The following is a 25,634-nucleotide window of genomic DNA, read 5'->3' on the forward strand; positions in this document are numbered from 1 at the left end:
ACACTCCAATCATACATATTTTTTTAAAACATATGAAGTAATTAATTTGAGAATGAATTAACGATACAAAACTAATTTCTTAAATATTAAAAAACAAAATCATTAGTCAAATTGATTTTTTTCTAAAGTAAAAATGTATAGTTAGCACGGGACCAAAAGAGTATTAAAAAAATATATACTATGCCCACATGTGGATTTAGGTAGAGGAAGAGAAAAATAGAAAATAAATAAGAATAAAAATAAATGTGACAATGATATGTTAAAAAAATAAAATAAAATAATTATATATATATATATATATATATATATATATATATATATATATTGGTCGATTGTCTGTCAAAACATCAATGTATTAAAGTGGTATTATATTCTTTAATATAATATTAAAATTTTATAAAATGAAACAGTTTTATTATTAAATAAATTTATTAAAAATTACAAATGGAACTCAGCAAATAAAAGAATTACGAAATTGTATGATATTCAATCAGTTTTAATTAATAACAAATGATACATTTTAAAATGTATTAAAATTTATGTTAAATTACTTTTTTTTTTGTCTTTGTTTTTATTAAAAAGTTTTAAATTGGTTCTCTAGGTTTTTTTTCTTAATTTGGTCTTGATTTTTTTTAAAATGATTCAATTTGATCTTATTTGTTAGTTTGACCAAATGGTGTTAAAGTTAATGTCACGTGTCCATTTGTGATTTTTTTTTTTAAATTTTTTAATTTTTTTTACACATGTCATTTCATAGGTGTGCCACATGTCAAAAAGTTTCAGTTTGGTTCTTATATTTGTTTTTAGTTTCAATTTAGTTTAATTTTTTGTAAAACTTAAATAATATTATACTCAATCTACTTTTTGTGTAAATCTTATGGTGATATTCTTACTAAAATTAACATTTTTTATAAATATTTCTAGAAATATTTTTAAATTAACTTTAAAATCTAAATGAAATACATATTTGAAATTATGTTAGTTAGAGTTTGAATGTGATTATTAGATCTCAACGTAAAGCGAAACATAAATCATGCAACCAAAAATTTGATGAACAAATTAAAATTAATAAGTTGAATAGCAAAATTATCAAGATTCAAGTATTAACCCCATATCAATTTACCCATATCAGTTGTCCTAAATATCACCATAAGATTATCACCATAAGACTTATACAAAAAGTATATTGAGTCTCAATTTAAGGAAGAACAATATTGCTCTATTTTTACAAAAATAAGGACTAAATTGAAACTTTTTGACACATGGCACAAATATGAAGTGACATGTATAAAAAATAATAAAAGTTAAAAAAAACACAAATTGACATGTGACATTAACTTTAACACCATTTGGTCAAACTAACGAAAATAACCAAATTGAATTATTTTTAAAAGAACAAGAACCAGATTGAGACAAAAAAAAATACTGGAGGACCAATTTGAAACTTCTTTTGACAAAAAAAAAGGACCAAAAAAGTAATTTAACCTAAAATTTATTAGACTTAATTGGTCGGATGGTCTCCACTTTGGTGGGTATGTGTCAATTTATTCCCCGTTTTTATTTTTGTGTCAATTTCGTTCCCAAATATATTTAAGTGCAATAATCAAGTCATTGCCGGTAGTTTTCTAGAAACTATGTTAACTAATAGTGAGCTAATGTGTCACCAATAACGAATATGTGTCCAAATTTGTAACTGTATCATGACAATGGGTGGTTTACGTATGAATTTATTTCTTTCTAGTGGAGAAGCTTCAAGTTTTCCCTAATCATTCTTTCTTTCATTGTTTGTCTCGTCCTTTCTTCTCTTCTCCTTCTTAGAGGAAGTTTGTTGGTGAATAGGTGTTGGTTGAAGTGTTGTCTTCTCCTTCCCAGAACAATGTCTTGCAATCGCAATCACCCTTGCTCATCTTGTTCATGAGGGACACAAAATCACATCATTTCTTCTCCTAATGCTTGGTCTTGGGGCTTCAATGAAACCCCAATTTGCCACTATAGAGAGGTTGCAATGTTGAGAGTGACTAAAACTGTTAAGAATGGTGGGAAACAATTTTTGGGTTGCCTAACTAGAAGGTTTGATCAATGCTTTTAATTTGGATTCGACATATATGTTTTTCTTGTTAACAATAAGTGTTGGTTGTTAAATGATCTTTGTGTGTAGGGGTGGGCAAAAAATCTAATTTTCTTGATCCAATCCACTTTTGCTCCAATCTAATCCATTTATAATCCATTTTATTAAAAATCCAATCCATTTAAAATCCATTTAATGGATCTGGATTTCAATCTAATCTACATTTTATATATTTTATGGATTGGATATCCATTTTATAAATCAAGATTTTTAAATATGGATAATCCAAAAAATTCAATCCAAATTTTCAATTTAAATTTTTAGTTGGGTTAGACTAAAGGTTGAGATGGACTATGCTAAATTCAGACTAGGACGGGCCTTACTCGACGACCTATACGGATCGAGCAGGCCCAACGACCATAAGAGGTTGGACGGGCCTAAAGATATGAATGGACTAGGCGAGCCTGAAAAACTGAACGAGTCGATCGGGCCCAACGATCAGAAAAATTTGAGTGAGCCCGATGAACCGAACGGGGCAGGTGGGCCCGAAGATCCGAACGGGCCAAGCGGGCCCGATAACCCAAATGACTCAAGCGAGCTCGAAGAACCGAATGGGTCAGGCAGGCCCGAAGACCCGAATGACCCAGACGGGTCTGATGACCCGGACGGGCTCGACGACCCGGACGGGCCCGACAACCCGAACGGACCCGAAGACCCAGATGGGGTGGACGACCTGGACGGGTCCTAGCGACCCAGACGGGCATGATGACCCGAACGGGCCAGACGAGTCTAACGACCTACACGGGCCTTACGACCCGAATGGGCACGACGACACGAACGGGCCGAACGACCCATGGGTCGGACGATCCGAACGGACCTGACGACTCAAACGACCCAGATGGGCCCGACGACCCAGACGGGCCTGACGACCTACACAGGCCTTACGACCCAGATGGCACGACGACACGAACAGGCGCGTCTACCTGAACGTGCCCTACGACTCATATCGACTCGACGTCTTGGACGAGCCCTACGACCCGGACGGGCCCGACGACCCAAACGGGCTTGACGACCTGGACATGATCGACGACCTGGATGGGCCCGACAACTCGGACAGGTCTGACGACGTTGACGTACCCGACGACCCAGACGAGCCCCACGACTCGAACGTGTCTGACTACCCGATTAGGCCCGACTGTTTAGACGGGTCTGTCCGATTCATTGGGCCCATTCGGGTCGCCCGACCCGTTCACGTTGTTGAGCCTGTTCGTGTTGTCGGGCCCGTCCGGGTTGTCCGGCCCGTTCGGGTCGTCAGGCCCCTCTGGGTTGTCGGGCTCGTCCGGGTCGTCGGTCTCATCCGGGTCATCTGGGCCTTAATGACACAAGTTTTAAAAAAATCAATTTAAATTTATTTTATAAAAAATGGATTCTGGAATTTGAACTTGATCTAAATATTTGGATTGGATTTAAATCTTTATCCAAATATTTGGATCTGGATTTTAAAAAAATCCAAACTACTTTTGCTAAAGAAATGGATTTGAATCAAAAATCTAATCCATGATATAAAATGGATGTGGATTGGATCATTAAAAATCCAATCCATGCCCACCCCTATTTGTGTGTACATACTATAAACCTGAGCTCAACCCACTAACTAAAAAAATGCAAGACTGACTTTAAAACTAAAAAGCAATACAAGAATGTAAACTAATTTAGAATTTAAAAGCTAAATGCAAGCAACAATTAAACAAGTAAACTCATGAGCTGTAAATTAGAACTGAAACTGAACCATAGTGTTTCATTGAAAATTCAAAGGCTTAAAAGAGATAAAAAAAAATTAAATGGTGAAAGGAAACTTACTTAGCATAATCTCAGCTAATTTGTGCTCGTAAATAACTAAGTAAAACTACCTACACACTAAGGAAAACCACAATCTCTAAAGGTCCCTTTGTGCTGCTCAGAGATAGAGAAACTATCTTACAGTGCACTTTCCCTTCCTCTCGCGCACCAAAACATAAACCCTACCTTCAATACATTCCTATCTTGTATTTTTCCCTCGCCTTAATTTTTCCATTGAGTTTTTCACCATGTTTTTCATAATATAGTATACGATAAAGCACACAACTTTTCTTAATTATGTTTTAGTATGTATATTCTAAAATAGTTGACATATCTTACTACAGATTATTATATGAATATTTTTAATGACAATTATATATTCCTTCAAAGTTGTGTAGTAATGTGCCTTTATTTTTAAATCATAGGTAATTTTTAAATTGCCTTTTTATACCATATTTCATTAGCAAGTTAAACTATCCCGTCAACCTAATAACCTAAAAGGTTGATCCATCGAACAACCATTGTTTTCTTTTTAAGAAAAATGCTTTAATAACGCAATAGAGATTGTTTAAAAAATGAGGGTGCATTAGTAGTTATGGGGTGCAGGAAGTAAAATAAAAATAGTCTTAATAGATGTCATACATATTCGTCGGCCTCAAGGGAGTGATGGGCCAAAACCCATGTTACAGGTTAGGAACAGATAAAATGGGCCCTTCTTCGGAAAAGAACGATTGATAGATAGATAGAGAAACAGTAGCTTCAGCCAGACAGAAGCCGAAACTGGATCAATGGCTGCTCTCCGCACTGTGCTTCGTCATATTAACACGTGCGCCACCTTCGCTCCACCGCCGCGCCTTCCTATGGCATTGCTTTTGAGTTGTGGCGTCACGTGGCACTATCTTATTCCCTCCAAAACCTCCAGAACCGTTAAATCCCGTGCTGGCTCAGACAGTTACAAGTTAGTGGTGAAGAAAGACGAAAGGTTGGGAGCGGGAGAGTGTGTCGACGAGGTTGTTGGGAGTGGGACCACAATTGCGGCCATCGTAACTTCGTTGGGAGGGCCACCTGCAGCCGTTGGAATCGTTCGGCTTTCGGGCCCTGGAGCAGTGTCTATTGCGGGTCGGGTGTTCCGGCCCGCCCGGAACTCGTGGCGGCCCACCAGCCACGTCGTCGAATACGGCGTCGTGTTGGACTCCGATGGCAACGTCATCGATGAGGTCTTGGCGGTGCCGATGCTGGCTCCGAGGTCGTACACGCGCGAAGATGTGGTGGAGCTTCAGTGTCACGGGAGCGAAGTGTGTCTGCGCCGCGTTCTAAGGACTTGTTTGGAAGCCGGAGCAACGCTTGCTCAACCAGGTGCGTCTCTGTTATTTTGAATAAACTTAATGCTCTTTTAACCCTCGCTCGACACCCAAATCCAAATTGCTTATTAATGTCTCTGCTTCTTTTAGGCGAGTTTACTCTTCGCGCTTTTCTTAACGGTCGTTTGGATCTCTCACAAGCCGAAAATGTTGCAAGATTAATCGCCGCCAAATCTGTGGCGGCTGCAGATGCTGCACTGCAAGGAATTCAGGTATGTTTAACTCGACGCTGTTTCAGTATTTTACTGTATCATCGTCATCATGTTTGGTGTAAGACTTGGCTGGTTGCGTCTGATGACAGGGTGGTTTTTCTTCTCTTGTTCGATCTTTGAGGAGTCAGTGCATTGAGTTGCTTACTGAGATTGAAGCACGTTTAGACTTCGATGATGAGATGCCGCCTCTGGATTTGAATCTGATTATGGATAAAATCCATGATATGTCACGAGACGTTGAGAATGCATTGGAGACTGCAAACTATGACAAGCTTCTGCAGTCTGGATTGCAGGTATGGTTTGAAACGGTGTATTCATAACATTCTTACGGTATTCACATTTTTTTTTTGGTTTGGAACACAGCGCATAGTATGCTGTAATAGGTACATAAGTTTATCTCTTCTCTTACGAAATGGTTTTGACCTAACTCAAACCTACACAACCCATTTGTAAAGTAAGGATTATCTCCACTTACATGACATTATTTTTAGTTGATGGAAACAAATCGTATCTTAATGAGGTTTATAAGACCTATCTTGTTACCTGCCATTGGATCACTCAAAAATATTTATTGCAACGCTTGAGATGTCCAATATTAGGCATAAAAGTGTGCTGGAAATTTTACATAAACTTGAAGAGATGAACAAATTATATAAGTGGGATAATCCTCACTTTACAAGCTGGTTTTATAAAGGTGATTAGGCTTGAATTACTTTGTGATACAACATGCATTTGTCATTCTATGTCTATGTGAATATGAGGATGACTGTTCCTATTTTTTATCCTAATAATATGAAATTCTTTCAGATAGCTATTGTTGGCCGCCCGAATGTTGGCAAGTCAAGCCTTCTGAATGCATGGAGCAAAGTATGTCATTGTGATTTTGGTTATTCGAAAACTTAAATTTGATATTTATTGTTGAATCTTTTATGTAGATATCAACTTTGCTGTTGGCCAACTGAAATCATTCACGTAGTATTTTTGTACTTAATCTGCGTCTCAAGTCCATAATTTATCTTTAAGTGGAAGAACTACACACAAAAAATACATATATGTATATGTATGTATGTATGTGTGTGTGTGTGTGTAAAGCATTGTGATTGTTTTACTTATTGAGCATGATCTTCTTGTAGCATGCAGAGTGAGAGGGCAATAGTTACTGAAATTGCTGGAACCACTCGTGATGTGATTGAAGCAAGCATCAGTGTCAGTGGTATTCCTATAACCCTCCTTGATACAGCAGGCATCAGGGACACTGATGACATTGTGGAAAAGATCGGTGCGGCTTTCTTTCTTTTCTCCTTTGAGTTCAGGATATGTGTAATTTTCCTTTGTTTTTGTATCATCGTCTTTCTCTTGCATCATGTATTGTAGACTCTGAAATATAGACAGATAAGTTTTCTTTCAAATGTGATGTTATGGTGTCTGCAACTTGTTTAAATCCAGGTTTTTTACTGGCTTCATGCAGTGATTCAGTTTTTTATAATATCTTAAACTTTATTGAATGAATTTCTTTTTTGGACAAATTAAATATAGTCAGCTCAAAGTAATTTTATACAAGCTTTGTAATAATAATTGCTTGCTTTAAGTGTAGTTTAAATGAAACACTCGTAAAATCTAGCGAAAATTAGATAGATATACGGCTATAGACTTTACCTGATTTGACTTAGCTATATAGTTGGATTAGATATATTTTTTCGCTCGCGTCTTGTGTTTTGCTACTTACCTTAACATCATTACTTCACATGACGTACTGAAATTATATTTCTATTCTCCTACTAGGCGTAGAGCGATCTGAAGCCGTTGCTAGGGGTGCTGATTTAATTATCATGACTGTGAGTGCTGTTGAAGGTTGGACATGTGAAGACACCAAACTTCTCCAAAGGATTCAATCCACCAAGGTTTGACCATATAATTTTTTTCCTCCTTTCTCGTTTTTTTCATTATATTTAATTACTATTTTGATATAAATAGAAGCGTAAACATTTTATTTGAAGGAGAAATAGTCGCATCGAATGTGGTATCAAGGTATCTATGCTAACTGGGAAGCATCAAACTGTATATGTTACCACAAACATATTCTTAATATGATATGACATGATAAATTGGCATACAGACACCTGGCTGCCTTAAATGCATTGGTATCCTCTAGTCAAGAACGGTAAAAGACTTTTTTCGGCTAGGTGGGATCAATTACATGTCTCCAGAAAGGCCATTTAGATCCTGTAGTGTTACCCCTAAAAATTACATTCTTGCAAGATAATGTTCTTAAACATAATAAATATTGTATTACACCTTTCATTTTTCTTTTAGTATTAAGCTTGGTACCTGTTATTATTTTCTGCCATGCTGTGAGAAAAGAAAAGATGCATATTCATATTAGTCTGCAATCTTTACTTAATCTTTCTGTTGTAAGACAGGAATCAACTGGATCATCCACCCCAGTAATCCTTGTGGTCAACAAGATAGATTGTAAACCTTGTGCTGAGACTGAATGGGACAAAGGATTTCAGAGTCATAAAATTTTCAGCAAACATGTGTTTACATGTGCTGTTACTGGTCAAGGATTACTAGACTTAGAGAGGGCGGTATTACAGATTGTGGGTCTTGAAGGCATTCCTGCTGGGGGTCGCAGATGGACTGTCAATCAGGTAAGCTATCATTTTGGCTTTCCATCTTTCTTACAAATTAGTAGCTTCAAAGTTTTCTTAACCTTTTGAATGGGAAGGGAAGGAACGAACGAATAGACCATGTATCTTTATTTGGTAAATTTGAGCTAGAAGTAATGGTCAAAATTATGCTTAGCTAAGAAGAAAATGGTTGATGGTAAATAACGATGTTGCTGGACTCAACAAAGACTTCTCTGTTTTCTACTATTCCATTTGCACTCCAACCAAGCAATTCTCAAGTGTTTATCTTCTGTTACATGACAACATTCTTGCACATGCACCCTCATACTCACAAAAGAGTAGTTAAATAAGCTTCTTTTTTCTTTGGGGGGGAGGTCTTGTATCTGGATTGTGTTTGCTGATATAACGATTATTCAGAGACAATGTGAACAACTTGTTCGGACCAAGGAAGCACTTGCAAGGTTACAATCATCAATAAAGGAGGAACTGCCTCTGGATTTTTGGACAATTGATTTGAGGGATGCTGCATTGTCCCTTGGACAGATAAGTGGAGAAAATATATCGGAGGAGGTTTTATCAAATATATTTGGCAAGTTCTGTATTGGTAAGTAGAAATACTCGCAATACGTATGTGGTGATTTTTAGCTAGTTTCCTTTACATTTCTCACTCATGTATAGGACGCCAAGTTCAATCTGGCTCAGTACATTTCCCATGGATTTCAAGCCATGGTGATCAGTTTTGTTGTATGTTTCTCGTACTGGTATATATTATCACTTGAACCCCTCCTTGTTTGGTTGGGATGATTTTTAAATTGAGTTGTAGAACTTTTAAATCAACTGTCCAAAAATATGATGCAACGTTGTAACTGCAAATAGGTAATCCGTAAACGCAATTTAGGAAGTTCTTAATTTCACGGTATCCAAAGTCATTTAGTTTCAATGTTAAGTTAAAAAAAAGATCATTTATGTCGAATATACGCATACGCACCAAGGCACTATTGGCCTATAACTGATTGGTTCCCAATTCACGGTGTGTTCCTTGTGTTTCTTCATGCTTGAGTTTGACCATATTCCGAGCACGTATTATGCTCAAATTTCAGAAGGATGTATAACCCTCAAATAGGGGTGGGTAAGCTCTTCGATTAAATGATTGTCTTTATGAGGTCTTTAGTTGTTTGCCCAGGTCCTATTTGATGTCCAAGTTTTTCGTTCTTCGCTTAAGACTTTTAATTTTGAGGTCTTTTATTTGTTATTTTATTGTTTTATGCAAAAATATTTGCCATTATAACATTATGCAAACATGAAAAATGAGGAGTAGTAGGGGATTGTATACCTTTCTTCACCCTTTTGGCTAAAATCACGAGTAAGTAGCAGAAAACGTTGTCAAATTAAGAACACTAATTATTAAAGGGGTTGATATTAGTAAGAAAATTGCTCCAAAAATTGATTTATACCGACTGTTATTTGAAGCCAGAAAGAACATACGAACTAGGCCACTGGTCATGAGAGACTTGAACTGATGGTGCTTTAAAATTAACAATTCTGAAGGGGGTAATGGTAGAAAGGTTATATAATTTTAGCTTTAACTTGAACATTTTGTCATAATTTCGACTTTGTAAAAATCAGAACATTAAATCCCTAATATAAATGTATGGATCAATCAGATGTTACAAAACTTGATAGGTTTATGAGTATTTTCCGTAAATGGTGATTTGAAACTTGATGGAAAGCATATATCGACTACCCAAAATTGTTATTATGCATAGAAATAAAAGTTACACGTTATTACATTTTTATTCAAATGTAGGAAGAGAATTAACTAACCAGCATATAAATAGATGGAACATGGCGATGCTGGTTTTGATCCTCTAACTGCATAAATTAATAATCAATCCAAGACTAATGTCATTTACACTTTGAAGCAACGGATCCCTGCAGTAATGAGGGATATGCTGCTGCCTTCTTTCCCTTGGGAATCAAGAGGATCCCTTACATTTATAAGACACATACAGGGTCCTCTAACCAAGTACCTTTCGAAGTTCATCAGTCAACTTCCCACGACCCGATGGCTCCAACTGCACCAAAATTTCCAAGATATAATGAACCAAGTAATAAACGTAAACAGTTTAAAAAAACAAACATTAACGACATAGCTAATGAAATGAAAAGTTCTAAGTTCTTTACCTTGCTTAAAAGGGCAGCAAGACCCTGAGGTAGAGCTTGCAAATCCAGAGCTGAGTCACCAATGTTTGTCAATTGAAGCAACACTTTCTGCACACGCAGTTCCTTTAGTTTATTCTCGTAATTTGCAGGATTGTTCTTCCATTTGAAGAAGGCTTCATCATCCAACCACGCATCTTCTCTACCATTGGCAATATCAGAACTCAAATACCATTCTTTGAGCAAGTTCATTGCAGATGCATGTGACAAATGGTCACCAGCAGCATCTCTCACACTGTTGATCAGTGACTGCTCCCCAATTCTTCGGTGAAGTCTCTGGTAGAAGACAGCTCGGGAGTTACGCCAGTCCAGAACTTCTTTAATTACACCCTTGGCAGCCATTCTTAAGGAAGTATCATGCAGTTCAGCAAACTTTGTTGCTATCTGGGTATACACAGGCAAAAGCTGTTTCTCACGGGATTTAATCTGCTGCTGTAGGGATTCAAAGGCGGCAAGGTCCCTGTTACTCTTTGCTTCCTGAAGTTTTGCCTTCAGAGTTATCAACTGTTGATCAAGTCTACCCATACACTCTAACAATTCCCTTGTTCTGAATTTTATCTCAATCATTCCTTCTGGCTCAAGGACATTACCTTTAGCTGTTCGATCAGCATACATTTCAATGTGGTCTGAATTTATTTGACTGTCAACAACCACCCATGCACCACCTCGGAGTTCCCCCATCATTGGGATGTACACAAATATGGGTTGGTTGTATGTTCTAAGGTTCTCCACAATAGTTGAACCAGCCTGAAGAATTCCTTCAAAAAGGTCCCTTTGCCCTCCTGAAAAGCCTCTCCAGTTTGCGAGAATGAAAAGCGGGAGCTCTTCTCTATTGAAATCCAATATTGCTTGGGCTGTTTTGGTTGCAGAATCAGGAAACCAGACTTGCCCAGCTTGAGGAACAACCCTCTCATGAGAATCAAGCTGACCAGGATCAGCAGGTATTATTTGCATCACTGTCTGTGTTTCTACAGCAACAATTCCCACAGGGATTCCTCCAAGCTTTGCCCTTCCTGTAACAACTGTTCTAGCCCATCCCTCCAGTGTCTCCACAAAGCTGTCCTTGTCAAAGATGCCTCCCAGCCATCTTCCATTACCATCCAGGGTTCCAGAAATGGCAGCACGAGGATCACACGAGTTTTCTGGTAAATACTCCACTGGCCTTTCTGGAGGATCAAGAGGCTTAACAATGGGAAGCACACCACCTATATGAGAAGGAATGTAGCTAAGCCACTTCAAAATAGAATAAACGCCTTCAAGATCATCGGAAACTGTAAGATGAACAACTCCATTTGTAGCCATGATTTTGGGTCCACCAAGTTGCATGTGAGAACTGTATACTTCCCGACCAAGAAGTTTGTTTAGTGCTGAAAAACCAGTAAGAATTATGGGCTGATCAAGCCTCTGTATGCATCTCATCCCAAGTCTAGCAAGATAAGCACCTATTCCAACAGTTCTACCAGTCACATATGTCAATGTAAAAGTTTCCTTGTATGCCCTGGAATAGGCACCAGCAATAGCCCCACTGCCACTCAAGTTTTCAACCCCAAGGCCATCCTCCTTGCCAACAATGGTATCAATAACCCATCTGGTTTCTCCACTTTCAAGCTTTAATTCATGTGCTATAACTGAAGATCCAATCCGAGCATAGTCCTCAGGTGTTAAATATACATACTGAAAGCCATGCTCAGGACTAGATTCCTCAGACCAACCAACTCTGAAACAGGATTTGACTTCCTCTGCTACACCTAAACGGGCACCAGAATTTGCTGCTAAATAAATTAAAGGTAGTTTTCTTTTACACGCAAGATCTGTTACTGCACGGAAGAAAGCATCCTCTCTCGGTCCAAAAGAACCAGCCTTGAAGGTCACATCATTTGAAACAACCAATATTGTTCTTCCAGATGGGAACTCAGGGGTACGCATATCCATAAACCAGGCTACCATACCAACATCATTGAGTCCAGGGTAACGCTCCACAGGAACAAGAGGAGAACCCCAGCTACCTTCTCTCTCTGCAAATTTAAGCTCTGTTACCTTTAGAAGACTTTTATCTTTGGCTCTTTGAAATCCCGGTTGTTGGATTGCCCATGACTGTTCCAAAGCTGTTTCAAATGCCTGCAAGAATTATATCTCTTCAGGAAACATGGTTTGACTTCTTGTGTCATCCAGTCATAACAAAAAGTGGAACACTTATATTTCAATTAAATTCATTAAATTAAATAGCACGTACAAGTGGAAAATCATAGCAATATGTGGTGCTGTTCTTTCTTGCTGAAAGACGTTTTCGGTCAATAACTCCCAAAGGTTGATAATTTTCGTTCACTGGTACACCATGCAGTGGACCCTTAACCGAGACTGAACTGTATACCACTTTATGAGTGCTGGTATCCTCCTTTTCTCGGTATATCTGAAATTATACAAATTAAGAATCAAATCAATATTTATAAATAATTCCCATTAATAATCCGTCAAATGCATGAGATATAGCTAAAAATGGGAATATATTGTTGACCCAACAAATTGAAGGCCACATTGTCCACATATACATATATATATATATATATATATATATATATATATATATATATATATATATTACTCTGTAAATGTCACAATTCGTGAATACCGATCAAATTTTCAAGATATCACGAAAAGAGAATAAAATTCCACTTGATAAAAAGACATTAATCTTCTGACATTTTCCCTGCCCAAAGAGCATTCATTATCTATGCAAAGTTTTTAAAACAGCTCTTCTATAGAAACTCAAATAAATGAATTGCTGACACATGAGCTGGTATTTATCAAATGCTTCAGGTTAATAAATACTTTAAAGGAATGGAAAAATGTAATGGTGTTTGATGCTAATTAGCATTTCTATATCAAATATATGCAAAACAGTCCTTGTTAATTATTAAGGGCTCACCTTTGCTAGTAAAAAACCTTTTAGAAAGCTAATCAGAAAAGTTGTGGCATGCGGAAAAGATTTTCTTGAAATTTTGAAGTAAAATAGACTTACATGTACAGTGCATGTATGACCAGTCACATTGTTCACAATGACCCTCCAAGCACCATTTGCCTGTCCAACGGCTGCCATCCAGAGCTTGACTTCCCACACAACAACCCCTAATCTATGCATTCTTACACCAACGGATGAATGGATCTCCTGTGCCAGTTCTTCCAAGATTGCCTCAACTGTTGTTTCTTCTTTCCCAGCATCTATATTAATTCTCCTGGTATTAACATCCAAATGTAAGACAGAGACAAAAGCTTGGCCATATGCTAAAAGAACATATTTGACAAGTTTGTAGCTATAGTTACTTGGGATAGGGAACAAGATCGTCCATTTGTTGCTCCCGTATGATATAGAGGTACATATGAGCATGCTCAGATTTTATATTGGCGTTGTGTGCGTTAAGTTCCAACTCCTCCATTGCAGCCATCAAGGACCTAAAAATGCTCCTTGAAGTAAAGGACATAGCCAATTGGGTTCGAGATGTTTCTGCATCCAGCCTTTGATATGAAGAAAATCCTTCATTTGTGGTTGGCTGTCTTAGAAGTGTACGAAGAAACATTCTTTGAATTGGTTGTGGCTTGTTATCCGTAACCGTGTAGAGGTGCCATTGACGATCTCGAGATGGAGTGTACCGTATATTCTCATAGCCCTTGAGTTTGTCCTATAAACAGACCAATGCTTAAGTTTAAGATCTAGCATATAAGTGGAATTTGCCTTCTCACACCTTCTAAAAGTACAGGGACTTGAAAAAATAACTAACCAATTCAAGATAAATGGATAGAGGAGGTTCCAGATGACGCAACAGAGGTTCTTCCGCATAGTACAGCTTTTCTTCTGACCAGTGAAAAGAGTGCCTCATTGGGGCACGTCCTTCATCCCTTTGGATGATACAACTGATTACACCGACGCCTGCAGCTCTAATGGTAGAGCCTACTTCCTGCTCTTTGAGTATTTTAGCTAATTTATTGATTCTTTCTTGAGCCTGATCCTCATCACCACTGCAAAACACCAGAAGTTGCTTGTGTCAAGAAGAAAGAGGAGGCTCATATCAGAGCTAAAGAGAGTATATTAGTCCATCTATACTTTGTTTTCTTCTAGGAAACTGTAATTTTAATTTTAGTTAGTGGTCCCATATGAGTATTTACTGAAACAGTACCTGTCTTGCAATAAACTCATCTGGTTGTTGATGCCCACTAATCCGATATGCATCATATTACCATGGTTAACTGGTCCCGCAGAACCACTGGTCGGTGCTTCATGAAGGTGATTGGTCGCCTCCTTCAATGCAGCACTGATAATTGCAGACAAAAATTGAAGAGATTTAATTACAACCATCACTCCCCATTTTTTCTCACTGTCTTTCTCCTCCACTGATTTCTTCGAAGTTTGGTCTTCAACCCCATTCTTCCTTTCAATGTACTCATCATAGAACTCCCACGTGGCAATAAGACCAGATCTGTGCCATTGCATCCTAACACTCCCTTTGACAAGATAAGGCTGATAGCAAATACTAGAAGTTAGAAAAGCATGTGATAATCTCCTTTCATCACCACCCCAATGCCAAATATAACAGTTGGGAAAATTAAAAAATATGAAACTAGCAGTAAAACTGAAATACCTGGTAGAGTCTGCGAATATAAGTTTCAACGACCCTCCTCTGAAGGGTGTGATCACTATGATCAAATAAACCCACAAGGGCATCTTCAACAGCCAAAGGAGCACTGACAAGGTCTTCCATTCGGTCGTTGATGGCACTCTTCCTCTTGGGAGTATCAATATTTTCACCATCCTCTGTGAACATCTCTAGTTCAGAGAGACTTCTAGCAATGTTGGATCGAAGTTCGCTTAATTTAGTTTGTTCCAGCAGTTGACTTGCCTTTAGTGCCAACTGCATAAAAATAATTACAAATCAGGATTTTGCTCAAAATATTCCAAGGATGTAAAAGTATCACCCGCAAGATGAAATGGAAAGTAGATAATTGAAGGATATATATTCACAATGCTCTCCAAGTAGAAGAGATGCCATGTCCAGAAAATATGTGATGAATAACATGAAATTCTACTTTTAGCTTGAACAGAATTTCTCAGGGTATTGTCCAACCTCAGAATAACTTGTATGGTTGAGTAAAGAAAAACGGATTAATTGATCCCTATAAGCAGCAGGATTAGGGTAAACCAATTTATCCATTAGACGCAATATCAGCTTATTTTTACTCTTGATGCCCTGAAAATCACAAAAAATGCAGTTAATTCAATTGCTGTATAATGTCAACAAGACATCGAGGAAGCAAAACACCCTTGCTGAAGTTGTTATAAAAGTTCGTACCTGATGAGAGAGCACAATATCAACAATCTTCAATAGATCCTTCTTGTATTGAAGACGCAGACGTTCAATTACATCAGCCTAGACATCAAGGGAAGGAACATAAATATTCTAGAAAACTAAAAGATAAAGAAAACTTTTATATTAGAAGAGTTACTTAGTTCCTCCTAGTGTATATTTTGTGGCCTGATAGACCAGTAATTTGTAACTTCAAATGACAGCCAGAAGAAGAAAACTAAATATTTTTATAAGTTTTTATATAAAGCTCCCCAATAAAATAAAGAAACCATTTGATTTAGACAAAGAAAGAAAATTATATAATTATCAGTTTGAATCTTGTAAAAACTAGAAATAAAATGCACAATAACAATGAACCAAAGATTCTTATAAGTATTAACATCAACCAGAAAAATACTTCCTTTGTCGGTAGAAGTCATAAAAGGTCAAAACAGATTGCCACACAATATCAGTACAAGCAGCTGAATAATTATAATAACCTGAATATTATCGCTAAATAATTCCTCAACAGAAAGATACTCTTCAAAAAGGGATTGAACAATTATATGGGCATGGCTCTCTCGTCCACCCTCATAAGACTTAACAAGACTCAGCAGAGGTTCAACTAGTCTTTCTTGGGCTCCTTTTTCTTTCTCGGGACAGGAAGAAAGATGAGCCTGCAGTGTAAAACATGCCTCATAAATTATTCATATTAAATGGGGAAACATCAAAATGAACAATTCCGGAAAAGAAACTTACTTCAAGAATTCCCTTCAATAATTTGGCGGGGAAATCAACAATTTGGGAGCTTGAAATCCTCTCAAACTCCTTATATTTTGATTCCAGCTGAAAAGCCACAAGTTCAACACCAGCTCAGATTACTTTTAACGTACTAAACCACATTAAAAAAAATCAGCATGGTATCTCTTTACCTCATTCTTTAGATCTTTGGGAAGACGGGTTGCCAGAACTGCCAAGCACTCTTGCCATTGAAGGAAAGGCAACTCAGGACTATCAAGACAATTAAGCAAACTTTGCACAACCTGTGATAGTTGTCTAGCTTGTTAACAAGACAAACATACATATATATATGTCTCATAATAATAATAATAATAATAGAATCCAAAAATCTCCTATCCGTAACAGATTACTCAACCACCTAGAATGCGATAAAATTATAGTGTTTATAAATCAAGGTGAAGACTTCACTCACTTCATCAATATTGTGCTCATACCCAGCAAGAATCATCCTTGCAGCATTTAAGCTTGCTGCACACTTCTGATGAACTTTACCAGAAATTGCAGTAGGAGGTCCCAGGACTGGGAAGCTCCCTGTGAAGGGCTCTGCCTTTCTTACAGCTGAAGGATCATCTAGGTCAAGACTTGCTATAAGTTCACCAGCCTGCAAAAAGTGATAATATATTATTTATGTTCTTCAATTTTAGCACCTGTACTTCTTTATGGAATTGAATGCTAAATACCTGCATTGCTTGACCTTCAGACATTTTGAAATGAATAATTCCAGAAGCAGGTGAAAGAAGAGGCATGCACATTTTCATGACCTCAACTTCAGCATATGGTGTGTCAGCATCAACATGACTGTCATCTGCGACCAAATATCTCAAAAGCTTGCATGGTGTCTCCGCCATCAACTTCGATGGATCATGATCATTCTGTATAGACAATAAAAGGTTTAAAAACTTACCTTGGACACAAAAGAAATAGTTAATGTTAAAATAAATTCATTTAACCTGAAGCAAGCAAGTCCTTCCATCTATTAGAAGGCGAGTTCCAGCTGCTTCTTCCTCTGCATATATTACATGACTGTTTCCATCCAGCTGTAACAAGTGGAAACTTCTAGTTAATAACTCAAGAATATAGAACAAAAGACCAGTCATAAAATAGGGATGTTTAGCATAAACTACACTATTAGCCAAATTGAAGATGAAGTTATTGATGCAACCAATACTTATTTAGTTTATATTTTCTTTTGGTGAATAATTTACTTTATGACTAGCATTAATTACAAAATGCACTTTAGATGCACATCATTTCTTCTAAACAGCCCAATCATACACTATCCATACTAAAGTATTATTTGTTGCTTTACCAAATTTCTTTCCAGATATGGTTTGCTTTAAGTCTTAACTCTGATTAAATAATGCAATCATTAGATAACGATAAATCAGCTGTACGTAAATGCCCACATATGTCTGGCAAAAAAAAAAAGGTTTGAAGATCTCCAGAAAAAATAAAGTACTTTTTCATACATAACATTTCTGTAACATACTGATAGAGAAGCACAATGCATTCACAAATACTCTATGCTAAACGATTAAATCATGATACTAAAATTTTAGAAATCAGAGCAGCAATAGTTTATGTCTATATCAAGGAAATTATAGCAAAAGAATCTCATTAAGATTGAAATAGCAATGCAAAATGTTCACAAACCATGGGATGATATAATTTTGAGTATGATGAATAGTACTGTCGTGGGGAAAAGTGCAAGATAAATAGCAAGCATAAAATAGGTGTTTAGAGAACAAATACTTGCCTGCATAAGCAAACCTCCATCACGTAAAGTATGTATTTCTGCTTCTATCTCTGATTGATTCATTCTCAATCTATAACTTCCAGATCCACCTCGTATCATGTCAATCTAGAAATTGTTTTACAAGATGAGTTACACAAATTTATTCTCGCCTGATATGGCATAAGTCTCAACAAAGATAAGTAGAAAACCAAATTGACATTTATAAGAATACTTACTGTATATTTGCTTCCCTCAATATTCAAGGACACTTGAGAATGGACAAGAGATATGTGCTGTAACAGTTGACAAAAAAGATTTTCATCACTATAGGGTTTAAAGGCACTGAAAACTATAGGGTCTTCCCATTCACAATACCTTGGGAGGGATTTGTCCCTTTTCAAGATAGCCAACATAGTCTGAAACCAAAGCTGCACTGCTAGCAGAAGCTTTCTGCATTAATTGAAACAATCACGGTTATGAATGAACATATGAAACTAACAAAAGCTCAAGGAGATAACGGATATAACAAACGAAGTTTGCTTACATAGAGTGCCCCTCCAACAACAGAAAGATACCAGGGAGGCCTCTCTGCTCTAACACGCATTGCAATTCTACTGTCTAGCCAACCTGTGTGAATTTTGTTGTCTCTGTAGTCAGAAGCCTGTGATCAAATATTGGAATATTGTCACTTCAGCATTTTAAACACCTTTCACAAAACAATTTGTAGTAGTGTGAGTAATTTACATTCAGAAGATCAATGGTGTAATCAACATTGGTACGGATTTCTCCCCGAATTTGAATCTCCTTCAGCCCTAGAACCATATTTGCAATTGCTAAAGCCCTAGATTCTCCAAAAGCAAACACATGCCCTGAGGTAAAAGAGACCAGATTAGAAGATAGTATAAGGTGAGTATAGTATGGGAATTGTGTAAATACATGCATGATCCTTAAGAACAAGAATGTTAAGGAGAATTTATACCCTACCGTAACAAATTCACCAATAATGAAGTTTGTTATATGCATTACTTAACAGAAGAATCAATATTTCAAAATCATTATCAGAAGCTCTCACTAAATCTGAGAAAACTGAGTGGACATGATGTTTTGCTTCTTTTCCCAACAATGATCATCTCTATTCCCTAGTACCTGTAATCTAAAAAACAGAACATCCCTCCATTTCCATGACATTTTTCCTGCTCCACCCCTATAATTTGCAAAATGCCACTCTGTCTCTTTTTGTTTTATCAGATTGAAATATAACACAGGAAAAGAAGGTTGCAAAATTTTGAGTAAATATATAAAATGTTGTTAAACCTTATATAATATTGGGTGATACTTAGTCCATTTAATACCACTAATACAGATATGAGGACGACAACCAACATAAAACTGCAGGGACTATGAGAAATTATTATGCAAAGCTGCTCGTCGAAATATGGAAGAGGGTCATTGTACACAACCTTATTCTTGCATACGCAAAGAGGGTATTTTTGGATTCAAACTCATCCAACTAGTCACCAAGGCGCAACTTTATTGTTGTGCCAAGGCTCACCCTTAAAAAATTATTACCACTGCTTAGTGTGGAGACCTATGAAGAACAATTTTACATACACAAGCAAATGTGCCTGCACACATCTGTTTGACACATGCATTGAAATTTCCGTTTTCCCAACCTTTCATCAAATCCAACTGTACATCCTAGCTCTTGGCTCTACTACTAAAAGATCATGAGTTCATGAGTTCAAATATTAATCATGTGTCCCATAACAAGTGAGGTGTACTGCTCATTATGCATTGAAAGAAGGTGGAGAAGGTAAAAACAAACAAAATATATCCACATCGTGATGTATCTACTAGATTCCATCCTATAATCTCAAAGAGAAGATTGTCCAACTGATTTATAAGTTGCACTTCACGAATTGAGGCAAGTGATGTGAAACTTTCTAACACCCCTCCTCTCTAGATGCCTACCAAATTGGAGATGCCACCGGAATATGTGATTCAAAGATAGGCTGTATATAGGCTCTTCTACAATGTTTACACCTTAAAACCACTTCCCATTAAATGAAGTTTTCCAACAAACGTATAAGGTACACCCTAGAATTGAGGCAGGTGGTGCGTGAACTCTAAACATTATCAACACAATACTATGGAATATGCAAGTTCCCAATTGAAGATCATAATGATATATTAGTCATTTGAAAATCAACAGTAGTTAATTTGTTTACTTGTTTAATTCATTAATTTTACTACTTACCAAACTGTGAATCTGAGAATTCATGAATTCCTCCTCCAGACTGCAAATATATAATTCAACAAACTTTAGCACCACAACATTTGTTATGCCTGCATCTGAAGAAACAGAAGACTTACCTTGACAGAGAAGTATGCCCACACATTTGGCTTGCTTTTAAAGCTAAGCTCCTGCACAAATACTTGAACTCAGTACATGTTACACGATGAATGAAGCAACAGATGATATTGATGTTGGACTTGGTAGTTAACCTGCACTTTGCCACTCGTAGGCTTAAAGCCATCATCGGGGTCCTCACTAGTCACTCGCACAGCCACACAATGACCTTTTGGCTTTGTGGATTGTGCTTTGTCAAAATCAAAAGGGGTAGCTAAAACTGAAGTTTTTCTCCAAGCATCATATCCACCACCATGCTCCACCCCATAGAAACGCCTTATCTCTGTTAAAGGAGACACATGAAATACATGTAAGAAATTAAATAATAGAAAAGAGGAAAGCAAATAACAGTAAAGAATAATTTAAACTATTCATTGGGTCCCAACCGTTTTCCTCATTTTAAGTTTCAGTCTATACGAGAAAATTGTAATCTTTAGTCCCTAGTAAAATTTTAATGGAAATTAAATAAGGAAGGCTTAGTAGCAGATTTACACTGCAAGAAAAAATCTCTAGTTTTGGGTATAAGGCAAAATCTTATCTTTTATACAAATGTAGGGACTAGGACTTAAAGTTATCTCATGTAGGGAATAAATTTAAAGCTGTGACAACTATAATGAAGTACCAACTCTGATCCAGACACCGGACACACACTAACATGGACATCAGGATATGGCTAATGTCCAAAGTACAGGACACAGCAACACATCTAATATTTATTTTAATATAACAAAAATCTCAAATGAAAATGAAAATTTATATGATTCACACTAAAAATAAATTTGTAAAGTTATAGTTTTTCTACAATAATGGCTCTCAATTAAATTTTTGGAAACATACATCTTAAAAGTTAAAATAACTAGTTTAGCCTTATGAAAAAAACATCAACAGAGATATTATGAGGCTCACAAGTTTTATAATATAAGTTGGTTTCTTCTAATTTTTCTTATTTTTTTATGATAGCAGTGTCTAGGAAGTGTTTAGTCAAAAATAGGTGCGGCTCACTATCTTTACTTGTGTTCAAATTGTGTCTAAGCTTCCAAGATTTTTTTTCTCAAAGAAATATAAGAACTAAAAAGAATAATTATGACATTATTAGAGTGTCAACATGTGTTATGCTATTTTACATTCCTAGGGATCAAATCAATAATTTAACCTAAAGAATATATCTGAAGTTGTACCAGGAATTTGCCAGAGGGGGACACCCATTCCAACGGCAACTTGGGCTGCTGGCAGATTTATCTCTGCTATCCACTCAGTAACAGGATGTTCAACCTATATAACAATAACAAAAACAATCACTGATGGTTAAAAATAAAATAACATAAAAACAAAACAAGGTCTAGAAAGTAGGAAGAACTGATTTCAAGCCACGCCACCTTTCTAACTAATCTCCAAAATTATAACAGAAGCATTTCCCAAACATAAGTATTAAGCTAAAAGGTAGTTGAAGGCTACCTGTAGCCGAGGGTTCAACTCTAGAAAGTAGTACTCTCCAGTTTCCATACTATAAAGGTACTCAACAGTAGCCGCCCCGACATAATTTACTGATTTAGCCAACCTTCTAGCTGCTTGCTCAAGTTGTTTCACTGTCTCTATGGGTGCTACGGTAATGGGACCCTCCTCAATAATCTGTTACAGACGATTGATTAGGTAAATTGAGAGATTCAATTCACCATGGCAATTTGTTGGGCAACAAAACGTTTGCGTACCTTTTGGTGCCTCCTTTGAACACTGCAATCACGACTATGCAAAGCTGCAACATTTCCGTACTGATCACAAAGTAACTGGACTTCTAGATGTCGACTCTATTTAGAACAAAAGAGATTATCAGAATTCGACCAAGACCCTAGAATCATGTTCTTTCAGATCAAAGTTCAGTGGATTATCTAACCTGGGATGCAACCTTCATTATAAATATAGGTGAACCCGGAACTTCACCTTGGACTTGCTTGAACAATGCCCTTACCTCATCATCATTATGAACCTAAAAACCCACATGACTGTTAGTTTCTAAATTGAACCAAATAAATCATACCAAAATAAAATCCGCACAAGAATGTTTCTTGTTCTTATAGGTATATACGGAGTTTCCAATTTGAAAACAATTAACATACTCCTGGAAGACAAGGTAAGGTTATAGGATTTTCTAAATGCTACAGTAGTGTTTATGCAAGAAGCAAACCTTTCTTATGCCTTTACCACCACCACCCCAAGATGCTTTGATCATTGCAGGGTATCCTACAACTTGACAACTTGCTACAGCTTCCTCTGTTGTATACACACACGCTTCCCGATAAATTTCGTCAGGAATAGTAACCAAGGAACTTTCAGGAGGAATTTTCACCTGTAAGAAGAAACTTCAACTCATGAGCAGGGCATCTCTCACAAAAGAAAAGCACTATAATAGGAGATTGAAATCTACATGAGAACCACTCCATCGAAGAGTTGGCACTTCTGCTGCTTGAGCAATCAAGGATGAACCAATTTTATCTCCCAATGCAGCCATAGATATGGCAGGAGGTCCAAGAAATACAATTCCTTTTGCTTTTAATGCATCTGGAAGCTCAGGATTTTCTGAAGCATGACCCCAACCAGGCCACACGGCATCAACATGAGTTATCTCAGCCATCTGGGCAGTAAATTTTATGCCAATAAACAGAATTTGTAAGTTATATAGGTCAAAAAAGAATAAGTACTACATAAGCACTCAAATCACTATAGTAACAAGAATGAACTGCATTGAGCTATAGGCAACAACAACGTATCCAGCAACAGGAACAAATTGTGCAATACCAATTTTTGTAGAATGAATATTTTATGTCTGGAAGATCAATAGCATTATGTTCGTTGTAAATGACATTCAACTTGATAACTTTAAAAAATCAGAAAAATTAAATATACATGGCCAAGTATGATTTCCATCCGTACTGTCTTTTCTTTACTTTCCTTAACAAAATATGCATGGCATTTTGAATTACAAAATCTCATGAAGTCAACATCACACACCTCAAGAATAAGCTGCACATTGGCATAGTTATTGTTATTGGTCCCACCAGGTACTTCCACAAATTGATCAGCTATTCTGATATGTTCGGCATTGATTCGCATGTCCTCTGGAGTAGCCATGGCAACCAACAAGATGGCTTTTTCTGTGCCAAACGTCTCATTGGCCCAGCTCCTAACACTACGTATAAATTTGACTGCTGCCATTCCATTGTTTGCAATTAAAATGCTATGAATTGGCTTGTTTCCGCCAAGGGCATTGCAGAATTCATCTACTTCGGATATTGCAGCAGGGTGCCTATTTGGCTGTACACTATTTGCATATCCATTCCGACGCCCAACGTCAGCCATTATTGTTCTCCTTCTGTATGTCTCCTGTGTACAACATAACAAAAAAATATTACCAGCAGCTCAAGACATACGAGAATAAATTAGGAGCTAGGATTTTTTTTTCAATTTATATTGCTTGTTCAGTAAACTTTCTGAAGAATCATTGAACCAACTTATTATAATAATGAACTCAAGATAAATCATATAAATAAGAAGTAAAAAAATCCATCTCATCTTTTACTGGCATCTTCGGCATGATGTAAAAGAAAATGGATAAACCAAAGAAAAAGTTGTAAAGCTCTTTTTGGTCAACCACATATGGACTTGGTAAGAAACAACAGATTTGGAAACACTGACAACTGTGGCTGACACGATTAACTCATTTTGGAAAATCGGGATTCCAAGCATAAAATTCTGTCACAAATCAATTTCTCCCAAACCTGCAGTTTTCACTCTAAGATACAAACAATCAAACACATCCTACTGGTTCACTCTCACTCTCAGATGCGGTATGGAGAAACCATAAATTGCCAAAGAAAATTATAAAACAACAGGTCAGCGTCTAATGAGATAACTCACTGCTACCTTTTCAATCAATTAACCCCTCTCCAACTTCCGATTCAGCAAACAGACAGATTTTATACTAGAGCAGACAAACCCAAAACCAATTCCAAACAAAAGGACATAAAAAGGCTCTTCTTTTCCTTCACCAACAACATACAATTCACAGAGCTTTTAACATTAAGTGGGTGCGCAGAAAAAAAAAGAAAAACAGAAATGAAGTCAAAGAGAATTACACACGGGGAACACAAAAGGCAGAAGAGAAAGGATCACAGCACAGACCTCCGGAAGAAAGAAAGCTGGGCGGACGAAATCAAGAATTTGTTTTTGTTGTTTTTAATTTTATTCTACAAAATTGGTGGGAGTTGGAGAAGAAGCATTGAGAGCTTAAGAAGGTGGGTTACAAGTGAGAGAGTTGTTGGGGTATTCCATGTGAACGGTGATGATGATCAGTGACAATGATCATGCATAAACCAAACCAAACCAAATAGTGAAAAAGTTGGATGGGATTGAGTGAGGTAGGTTTGGGTTGGGTTGGGTCTCTCTATTCAATGAAAGCTGCACGTGGTACCTGCCTTTGCCACACCTCTTGAGGAACTAGTATTAGTAGTAGTAGTAGTTCCCAGCTACCCCCTCTCTCTCTCTCGTGCTTTCTCTCTCTTTGTGAGTGATGCGAATAAATTATGGTGATAATTCAAATAATCAGTAAAAAAAGGGTTCAAAGAATTGGGGTTTGGCTGGGTAGAAGAAGGAGATGTATGTGACGTCATCAAAGGGATGAATGAATCTAATTAATCTACCACAACACATGTAAACAAACATGTAACATGATTGAGGTGCCTCTCTTGACTATGCGTTGTGCTCTGTTGTTTTGTTCTGTTGGTGGTCACTGCTGTTGTCCACCAACCCTTCTTCCTTCTATGAGTAGACGTTGATGAGTCAAATATGGAAGCTATGTTCCTTCCTCCAATTTCATCAATTTCAATTACTGCAGCCATCGTCTCCACTTCTATCCATTTTTAGTATTTTTTTTATTTCAATTTTTCATTATCCACATAAGTACATTCTAGTTTCAGTTTATCAAATCAAAATTTTATGGAATCAACATTTCCTTCTCATTTTTTTGTT

General features: G+C 37.0%; 2 protein-coding genes across 4 annotated transcripts; one reads left to right on the top strand and one right to left on the bottom strand.

Annotated features, from left to right (window-relative positions):
* The first annotated feature begins 4,640 nt into the window (after positions 1-4,640).
* LOC114196192 (tRNA modification GTPase) lies at positions 4,641-8,922 on the top strand. Its single transcript, XM_028086755.2, has 8 exons — positions 4,641-5,263; positions 5,359-5,480; positions 5,570-5,773; positions 6,288-6,347; positions 6,621-6,759; positions 7,263-7,381; positions 7,901-8,131; positions 8,528-8,922. The coding sequence occupies exons 1-8, from the start codon at positions 4,696-4,698 to the stop codon at positions 8,720-8,722; spliced, it is 1,638 nt and encodes a 545-aa protein (XP_027942556.1). The 5' UTR covers positions 4,641-4,695; the 3' UTR covers positions 8,723-8,922.
* Positions 8,923-9,844: 922 nt separating this feature from the next.
* Positions 9,845-25,407, bottom strand: LOC114162879 (acetyl-CoA carboxylase 1-like). Of its 3 annotated transcripts, none has more exons than XM_028046867.2 (32): positions 24,789-25,407; positions 23,619-23,990; positions 23,035-23,241; positions 22,795-22,956; positions 22,504-22,596; positions 22,322-22,417; positions 22,068-22,241; positions 21,791-21,884; positions 20,708-20,895; positions 20,576-20,626; positions 20,460-20,499; positions 18,947-19,071; positions 18,747-18,863; positions 18,578-18,652; positions 18,439-18,495; positions 18,224-18,328; positions 17,418-17,504; positions 17,148-17,339; positions 16,880-17,068; positions 16,599-16,709; positions 16,426-16,512; positions 16,167-16,343; positions 15,673-15,750; positions 15,448-15,570; positions 14,965-15,234; positions 14,503-14,843; positions 14,107-14,344; positions 13,652-14,007; positions 13,350-13,563; positions 12,564-12,740; positions 10,295-12,448; positions 9,845-10,185 (listed from the first exon to the last, which is right to left on the bottom strand). In XM_028046867.2, the coding sequence occupies exons 2-32, from the start codon at positions 23,964-23,966 to the stop codon at positions 10,129-10,131; spliced, it is 6,783 nt and encodes a 2,260-aa protein (XP_027902668.1). In that variant the 5' UTR covers positions 23,967-23,990; positions 24,789-25,407; the 3' UTR covers positions 9,845-10,128. The 3 variants fall into 3 exon arrangements, with proteins under 3 accessions (XP_027902668.1, XP_027902669.1, XP_027902670.1); XM_028046868.2 differs by having other exon boundaries at positions 24,747-25,407; XM_028046869.2 differs by having other exon boundaries at positions 24,743-25,407.
* Between the last annotated feature and the right edge of the window lie 227 nt (positions 25,408-25,634).

The sequence above is a fragment of the Vigna unguiculata genome, chromosome 9 (assembly GCF_037176805.1).
Source record: "Vigna unguiculata cultivar grain cowpea cultivar isolate G323 ecotype 2 chromosome 9, ASM3717680v1, whole genome shotgun sequence".
Classification (NCBI taxonomy): Eukaryota; Viridiplantae; Streptophyta; class Magnoliopsida; order Fabales; family Fabaceae; genus Vigna; species Vigna unguiculata.

Excerpts from the sequence above, each read along its gene's own strand:
- LOC114196192 (XM_028086755.2), top strand. The coding sequence starts at position 4,696 with ATGGCTGCTCTCCGCACTGTGCTTCGTCATATTAACACGTGCGCCACC. Across the intron at positions 5,264-5,358 it reads AGCAACGCTTGCTCAACCAG|GCGAGTTTACTCTTCGCGCT; the intron begins GTGCGTCTCTGT and ends TGCTTCTTTTAG. Across the intron at positions 5,481-5,569 it reads CTGCACTGCAAGGAATTCAG|GGTGGTTTTTCTTCTCTTGT; the intron begins GTATGTTTAACT and ends GTCTGATGACAG.
- LOC114162879 (XM_028046867.2), bottom strand. The coding sequence starts at position 23,966 with ATGGCTGACGTTGGGCGTCGGAATGGATATGCAAATAGTGTACAGCCA. Across the intron at positions 22,242-22,321 it reads TTCAAAGGAGGCACCAAAAG|ATTATTGAGGAGGGTCCCAT; the intron begins GTACGCAAACGT and ends CGTCTGTAACAG. Across the intron at positions 20,896-21,790 it reads CCCCCTCTGGCAAATTCCTG|AGATAAGGCGTTTCTATGGG; the intron begins GTACAACTTCAG and ends CTCCTTTAACAG.